The 12,648-nt window shown below is 39.7% G+C and overlaps 2 protein-coding genes across 2 annotated transcripts in view; one reads left to right on the forward strand and one right to left on the reverse strand.

The window, feature by feature from the left end:
• Window positions 1-12,648, reverse strand: part of LOC140933545 (annexin A5-like) — a 330,251-nt gene that overhangs the window by 217,605 nt on the left and 99,998 nt on the right. The window lies entirely within an intron of this gene.
• LOC140935661 (signal peptidase complex catalytic subunit SEC11A-like) lies at window positions 1,648-9,373 on the forward strand. The gene is made up of 6 exons (XM_073385231.1): window positions 1,648-1,793; window positions 1,881-1,990; window positions 2,102-2,248; window positions 6,152-6,271; window positions 6,700-6,757; window positions 8,316-9,373. The coding sequence occupies exons 1-6, from the start codon at window positions 1,683-1,685 to the stop codon at window positions 8,364-8,366; spliced, it is 597 nt and encodes a 198-aa protein (XP_073241332.1). The 5' UTR covers window positions 1,648-1,682; the 3' UTR covers window positions 8,367-9,373.

Raw genomic sequence — 12,648 nt, forward strand, 5'->3', positions numbered from 1 at the left:
GAGAGGAGGGGGGGGGGGGGGAGGTACTCCCTAAAATGGCCTATACGGGGAGGCTCCGCCCGAAAGGGGAACTTTTTTCAGGCTTCAGGTATATAAAAAGAGTAGGGATTTTTCTCGTTGAAGTATATGAAATGGGAGGGAAATCTGTCATTTGGGTCTGTGAAAGGGCCCAAAGGGCTAACAGACGAATTTTTATGGCTTTATAAAGACAGTCTATACATTGATTCTTGTTCAAAACTCTCTACAACAGCCACCTCCCGACGGCGGCAAATGCCACTAGAGCGCGTCCCCAACGGCCAAGATAACCTCTCCACGATGGCTAGTTTTTCAGCGAGTGATGAAAAAGTCCAGAATGGTCATGAAATTTGATCCATATGGGGCGTTGACGATTAATGACAGAAATCGTATTTTGATTGTGGTCCATTTCCTGGTCCATTTATACTGCTGCAGTATTAAAGTAGCATAAATTGTCAACAATTCTTATGGCGAATATATGTAGCGAACCTTGTTCATTTTGTCACGTGAACATTTTTATTCCAAAAACATTATTCAATTTAAGTTTTTTGTGTATTTGATCTCTGTATATTAAATTGTTATATATCACTAGATTATCGATTAGCATTATGAGATACAGTGAGCATGAACTTAGCACGACAAACATGCTATACTTCCTTAAATAATTGTCATATTACACCCCTACCTCCCCATCACGGCCACCTCTCTACAACGCCCACTTTCTTGTGTTCCCAAGGTGGCCATTGTGGAGAGGTTCAACTGTATTGTTACCATTATTACTATCATTAACATATCATAATCATTGCAAACAGTAGACAGGGGCGCGTAGCCAGCTTTTTGACTTGTAGGCCCTCCCTAAGGTGACCCAGTAATACAGTGGACAGATCAGATCCTCAAGACTGTTAATTGTATGCGTAGTCAGTTGAATGTGGAGTATGTATCTAAACTTTAAGATATTGATCTCAGTACCACAATAAAAAATCGCCTTTCTCCACAGATACTTGTTACAGTCAATCCGAGTAGCTGAAAAAGAAGTTCCATCCTTCTGTTTCCGGATGCTGCGAAATCCTCAACGATGTCTTTCGCACTGAATGACACATCCAGTGCTTGTGGATATGCATAACAGCAAGTCCACTCAAGCGATCTCCCTTCATCGTGGACCTCAGGTAGGTTTTTAATAAGTCTTCTCAGTGCACTGAAAGACCTCTCTATAGTTGCTGTAGTGATTGGTAGAAAGTGCCGTAAATGCCCTGCATAAATTTGGGAACTCTTGAGGGTGACAGTGAGGAAGCGTTTCAACAATTGTGGCCGGAGGATCGTGCACTCCGTCCCATCGTGTTTTCCACCGCAGACATTCACTTTAGTCACTTTCCTGTAATTGTCTACCTTCTTCCGGGATGTCGGGATTCTACGCGCCCAAAACTTCTTTGAAACTGATCTTAGCTGGAGACCAGTTGCCAATATTTTTCGGCAAAAGATTTGTTATAGTAAACAGCGGACTTGGTTTGACACTTCGCGAATCAAGCTCCGATAGCAAATGGTCAAGGGATGGATAATACATCGTTCGTTTGTAGTAATCCAGGGGCTTACCGATCCGCCGATCCACCAGATCTAATTTGTTGTCTAAGACAATATATTATCCCGTGAAACCCGCGGGTTTACCCGTTATGTATTCCAAGGAGAGCCCATGCGCCTGCGTATTACACGTGTACGCCATCATGGACTTCTTCGATATCTCGTCTATGTTCGAAGATGTGCGGCGGATGAATAAAAGACAGGTAAAATACGCCTTTAAACACGTTTTTAATGTTCTATCTATGAAGCGTAATGCCTCATGTACTAATACGCTGAATTTAAATTCACAGCTCTTTTACCAGGGCCTAAACTTTGCGATGATCGTTTCATCTGCGCTTATGATATGGAAAGGACTTATGGTTGTGACCGGTAGCGAAAGCCCTATAGTGGTAGTATTGAGGTAAAAGCGTCCACTAATATCCTTAAAATTGAAGTCATAAATGAGGGGACTTTTCAAAGTTAACTTTTGTCACATCTGCTGATAGTTTGATTTTTGTTTATTTATTTGTAGCGGCAGCATGGAACCCGCGTTTCAACGAGGCGACCTATTGTTTCTGACCAATAAAGAAGACCCGATCCGTGTTGGTGAAATAGTCGTGTTTAAAGTTGAAGGCAGAGAAATCCCGATAGTGCATCGAGTATTAAAAATACACGAAAAGTAAGAGTTGAACATTAATTTATTTATTAGTTTTGTTTGTCTCTGGGACAATGTTAATTAAACGACTTCATGCACAGTCAGTAGTTTAATACTGATCACTCAGACTTGTCCTCTGCCTGGAATGCCCTGCACCCATGGGTGAAAAATAGGGAAAGGCAAAAAAAGGATGCAACTAAGGCCATGTCCACACAAATCCGGACATCTTTGAAACCCCATATATTATATCCGGATTTGTTTGGACAGGGCCTTAAAACTGCTCTGGAGAGCGGTCTCAAAATAATGTGGTTTCGGTGAGTGGATTCACTGGATTTGTGTGGACAGAGAGCTAATTCATGTAAAAAAATATGTGGTTTCAAATATATCTACAATCGGCAACAAAACTGTTGAGACATAGGGTAACTTCAGAGAACGAAAAATTCCACACCCCTCCCCTGTCCCCTCCATTCAAAGTTGGGATGTTTGTTGTTTTCTATAGGTAGCTCGAACAGCCGCACAACATTGCATGGAGGGGATGGGGAAGGAAAAGCTACATTTACCTCTTTTGAAGTCAGTAAAACATAAAAAAAGCCCAGGTTAGGGCTAAGTGTCTTAACTCATTTTGTCGCCGATTGTAGATTCATGTGGACATAGTATAAGTTGCCGAGCCAAGATAGTGAAATTTCTGCACAGCGCTATATGTTGTTATTATGCATGCAGCACTCTCATAGTATTTTCATAAACAAACAGGGAATGTGTTTTAAGCTATGTTCACACTGTACATACCGGATAGCTCTTACCCCTGGCACAAAATAACATACTGGAAAGGACTTCTGTTCACACGTAAGAATAGTAATTTCAGAGCAATTTCTGTAATGGAGGGAAGTTGTGCCACGCAGATCTCTTAAGTAGAGAGTCACATATTGAATAGGTGTTCATACTATATTGGGTAGCTTTTCATGTCAGCATGAAAAGCTATCCAGTATCATGTGAACTTCACTTTGGATTGTGAATCCGAAACTGCATAGTAATTAGGCAAGGGGCTGTAAGGAAGTTATCTGCTCATACATATGGACAACCTGACTATCAGCAGTCCTCTTTTGTTGAGATGTTTCTTCATGATCATTTTACGCAAAGCCGACTGGGGCGAGTTTCAAGACCAACACCTTTTTAACCCGGAAGAGCCATAGTAATCGCTGTTACAATTTTTAAAACCATAAATAAGGAATTAATTACCTAGCCTGTGTAGCTAGCGATTTTTTTTTGGTGTGTTTTTTATTTTGTGAAACGGAAAATGATGGGGGTGGGGATGAGGGAAGAAGGCATTGTTTTCTGTTCCTACCTCAGTTCATTTTTCAGGTGGCTGTATCTCTTATAAATGGAAGCCATTCCAGCACTGAATGAGACAATTTATTCTTGTTTCATTTGCATGAAATATGGTATTTTCTTATCAAAGAGTGTGCTTTTGCCTCCATTTTGAAAAAAAAAACTTGGAACTTGGAATAGCCTCCATGGCAGGCGTTTAAAGGGGAAGGGGGAATTTGGCAAGCAGGGCACACGAGGGAGAAAGGAAAGGAACACCTGCAAGGAGACCATTGTTTTCTCCATTTTTCATGCTCAGATTCTGAGTGTGAAAATAGTGATTGGTCAGAATTAATTAAATGTCAATCTTCGACTTAATACCTTTTTTCGATTGGTTGAAAACAACATCATGCCATTTGAGTAACTAAACATTTGTCGTCAGTGAAACGTGATGAGATTTCTCTACGGGAATTCATCATTAGAAGGCATCAATTTCAGCTTGAAAGGAGAATAGGAAAAAGCAGTTAAAGAACAGTATGAAGGAAAAGGCCTGTCAGCAGATGAGTTTTACTGACTGGTCTTGAAAAGTATCATCTCCCAACTGCTTGTCGGTTTTACTTGCCAAAGAAACAAAGATCAAAGAAAGACTATCGTCAACTCGTGGGTACGTTGTTTAGAAAATAATCAAGTAGTTATCACCTCTGGTTTTCCCACAGTGAATTTTAGGAAATGATAGAAATTCAGATTATAAATATACTATCCTTGTTCTGGAAACACAATACTTTTCTTGCTGTTTATTGCACTTTAGTAACAGTAATTTAAGTATATATTTAAAAACAAAAAAAAACAAAAAAAAAAACAGCAAAACAAATAGGCAAACAAGACAAAACAAAAAAGAAAAAAAAAAGGGAAGAAAGGAAAAAGAAGGTCCTCAGCAGAATTTGAACACGACCTGACACGACCTGACATAGCCACTACGCCATTGAGGATGGTCACGTGATTTGGCGAAAAGTCTCAGCTTTAATGCCTTTTCCATGGAACTTCCGCTGGCAAACGACCGATCGAGCCATACTTAACCGATTGAAAAAACGACTCGAAGCAATCGGATGAAATTAAGGCTAATTGAAACCAGGCTACTGACAGTAAAAAACAATGTAAACGCATTTCATGGCAATGAAAGAACATAAGCGATACAAAGCCGACACAAATCCTCCGCGAAGTAGGATGCAAAACATTAGCTTATGTTAAAGGTAATGCTCAAACTCACATCCATTTCCCCCCGTGATCTTGGGGAGTCCTTAAGAAGAAGAAGAAAAAGAAGTGCCTTTATTTACCATACATTTCACCAGTCCGTATTTTATAGTCCGTATTTTATACCCAGTCCGCAGTCCGTAGTCCGCAGTCCGTGTTTTATACTGACCGCCATAAATTCATTCATACACATAACCTACTACTCTACTACAAGGTAGGAGATCAAGCCAGCGTCGAAGTTGAAGGAGTCGAAGAGAAAATGCTCATCTTCTCGTCAAGTTTAACGCCTGGACGGATCAAAGGCTTTTGAATCGTACTAATTTGAAAGATTCCTGCGTGTCTTAAATTTGGTAAGACCTCTATCCTAACCGTGCTGTAGCGCACGGTGCACGCTTTCAGCGAGGAATTTGATGCTACCGAACTTCGGCGAGCGCGTGCTTCTTTGGAAACGATAGATCTTCGTGCTCTCGAGTTCGGACCCGATTAATTACGAAGTGCATCTACTACGAGTGAGCGAGTGACTCATTTGCATATCTCAGTCCCTGCAATAACTCGTGGTACGCTCGCGCGTACCCACGAGTTAAAAAAATCATGCTGCCTGTGGTCTTGTTATCTGCTGTTGATCTATAACCCTTGGTGATTTTTGGTTGAGGTCTTCTTCTTGCTGGTCATAAAACTGCAGGAACGTACTGTAATTATAATTAACTGCTGCCTTCCTGCAGGCTTTTCTTTCCCCGCTACCATCTTTCTTTTGTGTGCTCCGCTGGATCCAATTCATCCTGATAGAAATTCAAAGAGTGACAGCAAAGTGTTTTAATTTTTCTTAGACAAACATTGTATTGAAAGTTGCGAAGAGCCGCTACATTTTTTATTAAATAGTTTTCCAGCCTGATTCCTTCAGCAACAACTTGAATGGATTTATGCTGAATTTTATGTAACTCGGCACGCGTTGTTTCAACTTTCAAGGAAGATTCCTTCAATGGATGACCACATTTGAACTTTTTTTATAGTACCTTCACTAAAGATTTCTTGTTTTAGGAAAACAAAAGAAAAAAAGTGTGAGAGATACGACTAGAATGACTAGAATACATGCATTGCAGCCAGACTTATTTGAGAGCTGGTCATTCACAGTGGCATTATTTTTGTTAATTAGTAGGTGGAATGGCGAAAACAATGGCTTGCTTGCAGGCATTCCCTTTCTCCCTCCTCTCTCGCGCACAGTCTCGTGCCCTAATTCCCTTCCCTTTCGAACGCCTGCCGCGCAGGCTAAACTTGGAAATGAGCAGTTAACAAAGACATTGAGGTATTAAATGTTAGCGTAGCAGTCTCTCTCCCATTTTCATTTTTAATCATGTTTGTTCGATTATTTTGTAGAGAAAATGGAGATATCAAGTTTTTAACAAAAGGTGACAACAACTCTGTAGATGATCGTGGTCTTTATGCTCCTGGACAACTGTGGCTACAAAGAAAAGATGTTGTAGGTAGAGCTAGAGGGTAAGTACCGTGCAGTTACATTCAATGTGCATTAAGTATTGTAGTCATTTTTATTAGCAACCATTTTAGCAATGAAAAATACACATAGCACACACCTCCAACCACCTTTTTCAGGACACTTTATTGTGAGCTATTTTTCTGTGGATACATTTTATATAAGAAAGGACAGGAATATTTGCAACAAAAAGCAGAATGATCTAAATGTACTAAATGTGGTCGGTTACAAGGTGTTAGATACCCCTAAAAAGTGGTCACAGTTGATCAGGAGAGGTGCTCATTAACAAGAGGTTCCAACTACAGTAATTATTGTGGGAATTTTGGTGATTGGTATAGGATGTTGGAAATAGCTAAGCAAAGTCTTATCTGTTAAGCTGGGTACTCTAATAATTTTTTCCTGATTATATAAAATATTTTTCTCCTTTTGGCAGTTTTGTTCCCTATATTGGCATGGTTACAATTATTATGAATGACTACCCGAAATTTAAGGTGAGTAAACTTGAATATGTGTGAGGGAAAGAATGTTTTTTTGTCTTTCCCTTAGTCATAAGTCCCTTATTTCATGAGTCAAGCTGATATTTCGTTGTCAGTAACAATGCTACTCATTGAAACCCTGTTCATTGTGTAACAAAGATTGGGAACATATACAGTGTCTTTGTTGGTTAATTATTAAGTAAACCCAGCTCAATCTCTATTCAGGGGACACCTCTATTCAAGAGACACTTGCCTCATTGCCTCAGTCCCGAGGGTGTCCCCTGAATAGAGGTCCCACTGTACCAAAAAACTCAATGTTTGTTTGCTTTTGTATTTTGAAAACACATAGCTCACATGACCATTCTGAGCACCTGTTTGATCACGTTACTTTCCTTCCCTTTTTCAGAGGCAATAATACCGTTTTGCAGTTTAAAAATGCTCTTAAACTGCCAGGATGTAGTTTTTTTGAAGCAACTCCACCTCTGCTCACGTTATCATCAATAAAGATTATCATCAATAAAGAGTGACCTCCATCTTTTCCAATTAATTTTCCAGGCTGGAAAGTTCCTTCCTTAAGCATTCATCATTTGTTATTGTGTTTCTGAAAATAAGGGAAAGTCACATGACAAAACAGGGTACTCTAAATGGTTATGTGAACTGTTCAAAAATTCAAATCCAACCAGTAATTGCTTTTCACGGTGCTTAGCGATTAGTGATTTAGGTAGCGGCGTAATCTGGTATCAAGTGATGCTGATAGTTGGTGCAATCCTCCAGCTTTTATCAGATTAATCACAGTTTTTCATGTGTTAGGGGAGTCCATTTAATAAGCAGATCTTATCACAGCATAATATCTTATCACGCTCTCTTCTTTCAACGAACTTTTAGTACGAATTAATGTAATAAAAAAGGGAACATGGTCTTCAAAGTAGAGTGAACAACCAATTCATTCTACTGCAAAGACCATTTCACTTTCATATCTTTATCTGCAGTTCAAAATGTGATTCATTACATATGTTGCAGTTAATATAATGATGATATAATTAACCCTTTGGGGGGTGGGGGGGGGGGTGTACTTTAGGAATTTCTGAGTGGGGATGTACCGCCGGGACCCTGGAACCCTTAACCTATACCAGAGCTAGTTCAGCTAAATTTTGCTACCCTATACTAGATTAAACTCCCCAAATCCCCCCTATCCTAGAGTAGCTGTTTCCCTAGTCTAGATAAAATCGTCAACCAACTGATCGGATTCCTTAAAAATGATACCCTATACTAGACCCAAATGTTCTGATTTATATACCCTACCCTAGAGTAAACTGCTTGAAAACCATACCCTTCACAACGGCGCAAACCTATATTGCCCATATATGGCAGTACCCCCCGTCCCCCTCCGGGAATTAACCCAATTTTGGAGCGTTTCTTGGTGTTACGGAAACCATTGTTGGTTCGCTTTTGTGTTGTAGTATGGGTATCGTTCAGTATCTATTCAACCTTTTGTATTACGTCATTTGGTGATTGGACCAATCTGCAACACCGAGAAACTACCTAATTAAGGTTGTCTTTTATTTCTTTTCAGTATTTCGTTTTAGCTGGACTGGGGCTGTTTGTTCTTATACACAGGGAATGACAGACACTTGAGAGCTAAAGTAATATTAAGGTGGCTGAACACAGTTTTGGCAGTTCTTGAGTATACCTCATTTGCCAAATCATGGCATGAGAAAGGTTGCACCTCATAAGCTGAAACTTGGCAAGTGAAAAATATACTGATGAAAGATTTTGATTGACAGGTCAAATGTGATGTTTTAATAGTTTCCATGGCAACATGAACGATTGAATACAACCTTAAAATTTCACTTTCGCTCAGTTTTCATAAAAATTCACTCATTACATTTTCCTATAAACTTGCACACAGCTTACCATAATTAATCATTACCATTTGAAACTTATTTGGCCAAATTTTAACAGATGGGTTTTTAGATAATCATTGATATAACTGTACTGGAATTATTAAATATATCACAAAATTCGTCTGTTCAACCTCCATTTTAAAGTTCTCATTATTTAAAATACGATAAAAGTAAAAATTCTGCCAAATATCACAAAATTTTAATTAGTAGATTTTGAGAAATCGTCTTCTGTGTACCGTTGCTTTTTTCGCTGGCATGTTTGTTTGTCTGATTTAAAACACGCGCTGTCACGCGAGTTACCGCTGACTGCCCGCAAAACTATGTTCAGGCACCTTAACCAGGTTGCAAACACCCACCACCAGACTGGCTACTGATTGGCATTTACACGTCTTAAAAAGAATAGAAGTAACAGTGTTGTCATAGGAACCAGTTGAAAGTATCTCATTCTTGTGAACTTGACTGTGTCAAAAGTCCCTTAGGATTCAAAATGTTTTTTCTTTGATTCATTTCATTAGCAACGAGATTTTTTTGAAAGGTCAAGTGGCTAATTTGTACATGTTTTCGAGTATTTATAGCTGTTTTTCAAGATTCAAGTATAGAGAAGTTTTATCTTTGACAAGTCTCTAAATAGTCTTATTTGATTTAAGTGGAAAATACCCCTATATCCTTTCGTTAATCCTTATTCCAGATAAAGAGAAAATAAATTAAAAGAAGCTTGTAGACAGCCTACGTGCAGTTGTCATGTTTACTGTAAATCAACAGTGATAAAGTTTGCCAGAAATCAACTCAGCTAGGAATAGGCCATTTGCATGTTTACGTCATTTTACTACCACGACCAGAGTCCTTTTGGTTTCTCCTGTCGTTTTCAAATTTGTTAATCCTAGCGAGATTTAAATAGCCCTAATTTGCACAATAAGGCAAAATCTTGAAGGATTCAGATCGTGGTAGTGAAATGACGTCATCGTGCAAATGGCCTCTTAAGATCGTTGAACACGCGGGAACGATTAACGCAAAGCGTTAAGGAGCGAATTGCTTGTGCGGTTCTCACCCATCCCTCGATACAATAAAAACCTGCATATACGAATCTAGTGATTTAAGAACCTACAGGCTGAAATTTGACATTTAAATACCCAAAAATATAAGAACCTGTTCAGTCTGGCAAAGAAAAATAGGTTCTTAGGGACTGTGCAATAATCATCAGCAGGGGGGGGGGGGGGGGGGGGGGCTGAAAAACGAGAGTTATCCAGCAAAAACTTAGACAGTACCCCCCCACGTCCAAAACAAAAAAAATTAGTTGTAACCCCCCTCGGTTATGTTAAAAATAACGTCGCACCCCCCCCCCCTCCCATCACCTAGATTTAGACAAAGCATTTACTAAGTACCGGGTGCTTACCACATTGGCTCAAAATCTAAAACTTCTGAAGCCAGAAAGAGAAAGGAGCAGAGAAAAAAATCAAAGAACAGGAGATTGAACGCTTCAAATAACAGACGAAAAAGAGCTTGCATTCTATTTAGATCCTTGGGAGGAGAGCCTGTTGAACTTTGTTATGAGCCAGATATATATATATATATATATGGAATTCAGCAAATCGATTCAGTCGATGAAGAAACATTACTTTTATTCAAATCAAAAACCGACAAAGCTTGTCTACGAGATCTGTTTGATTCCCATTGTTTTATGGGGGAAGCTGAAAAACAAGTTCATGATTTTTGCTTTACATAGGATCAGCTCAATTAATTAGAAGACGGGTTAAAATTGATCAGTTGTGAATTTGCTTTTCATTTTGATGAAATATTTTCAATAATCGTTTAACAGCTGTTCGTATTGATATTTACTATTGTCTATCATGATGCCTGTATTGAGAATCTTTTATTGCGTTTAATTTTATTTACATTTCGAATAAAACTTAAGGCCCCCCCCCCCCCCTCCGTCAAATGAGTGATTTTACTTTGAGCCCCCCCTATCTTGTTTTTCAGCCCCCCTCCTGATAATTATTGCAAAGTCCCTTATACAAAAAAATCACTCCAAGTTTGATGGTCAAAATTCTGGATTTTAATTGTGCCCGGAAACTTCCAACAAAAAGTTATATGTATATGTTTTCTTTGATTTACATTTGTTTGGATTTTCACTAGAAATATAGACGAATTAAAATCTAAAATATCTACGTCTTTCTTCCAATGGTTACACTTCGACAACCTATGAAAAATAAGAACCTAATAACCCTGAATTGTGAAAAACCACCCTAAAATATAAGAACCTGTTCAGCGTGACCTAAAAAATTCCAGGTTCTTATATGCGGGTTTTTACTGTAATTGGACACATACTTGGATACAGTCGGTTCGGGAGTAACGGTAAGACAAGTTTTTTCAAACACAGGCGGAAGAGCAAGCAAAGAGCAAACAAAAGTGACTCAAGCGGTGCTGTTCGCCGATTAGGCACTATAATACAAAGGATTTTTTTGTGCCCAATCACGAGCCGATATTTATCGAACCATTTGGCAATGGTCTGGTGAGACTCGCTACCGAAGGGCTTTTCCATCAGTGCTTGAAACTTTCATCGAGCTGTTTCTCACGACCCGACTGACTGTCTCCTGGCTTTTGACGATGTAACTCGCCCACCCCTCACTTTTCCATTGAAAAATGGAGAGGTTGTGTGGGTGATACGAATCAGTAGTGGCCTTACGGCTGCTCGTGTCGCGAGGAATTAAGTGAACAGGAGCATCAGTAAAACCCAAACCTCTTCCCATATTTTAGATGCCGTGATCTACGTCAGGAGTAAGGGGCAAAAACAGAAACAGAGAAACGGCGAAATATATTTTTGAATGAATAATGGCAATGTAGCGAAAGGGCTGTTTAGCATTAGACAGAAAAATCCGTTTGGGGTGTCCAATGCAAATTAAAATTACCATAATGGGTACTTTTTTTTATACGAGTCAAAAACAAAGAAGAGGCGAATTTGTTTGGCGGACGTCTGGAACCAATACAATTGGTGAATGATTTGAAAGGACTGCATTGGGCTAGTCTCCGTGGTCCAGGCTCCAAGCAGGTGGTACCGGGGCTCCAAGATGGTAATGTGCCGCCCTCCTTTCCCGATCGCGTGAGTCCTATTTTCCCCCACCCTGCTTTCCCTCCTATCTTTTGAGAGCCTGGCACAGGCTAGACTGCGAGAGCGAGACTGGGACTTACGCTACGCCAAACCGATTTTCAGAAAAAAAAAACTACTGTTTTGCAGTCTCAGAGCACAGGCTAGGCCCGGTTCAGACGCCGAACTTTTCATGAGCCGAACCTAATACCTTGAATTGAGTACATGAAAAGTTCGGCGTCAGTATCGATTAAAAACGTCTGTTTCAGTTTGGAACGGCTCAGCCGTTCTTTTCCCCTAGCCCGACCGGGAATTTCATCTTTAGAGCGAGTTTGGAACGGCTTTGATTCAGACGCCGAACTTTTTATGTACAGAACCAAATGCATGAATTATTATAACGTATTTTGTAAGCAGTTTGACCGAGATGAGCATTTTTCGCCTTTTGGACTTAGTTCAGTTGCAATTAAGATCGGCGTCTGAATCAATTCAGCCGGTCTAAGGGACTTGTCAGAAATTAGCAGGGGGGGAGGGGGGGTGGGAATTTTAAATTTGAGTTCGGAAATTAGGTGACCCACCCCTGCAATGGGAGTGAAATTTGCTAACCCTCCCCTTGAGCTTGGTCTAAAATATCATGACCCTCCCCACCTTACAGAATTGAAAGAAAAATATTCCAGGCTCTTTAAGGTGCAGGATTCCAAGCCAACAAGACAAACAAATGAACAAGAAAAAAAAGGAAACAAAAGCAAAATAAAAGCAAAGCAAAGAAAGCTAGGGCAAAAAGAATGGAAGCTAACTGCAAAGGAGTTATTGAAACCATATTACACCTCAGCAAGAATCGCGTGATATTTCAGAGCCTATTGGCCCATTATTTCTTCATTATGGAGGAAAAAGTGGGTTCCTCAAAACGCAAAGGCCATATA

Source organism: Porites lutea, chromosome 4, assembly GCF_958299795.1.
Source record: "Porites lutea chromosome 4, jaPorLute2.1, whole genome shotgun sequence".
In the NCBI taxonomy this organism is placed as follows: domain Eukaryota; kingdom Metazoa; phylum Cnidaria; class Anthozoa; order Scleractinia; family Poritidae; genus Porites; species Porites lutea.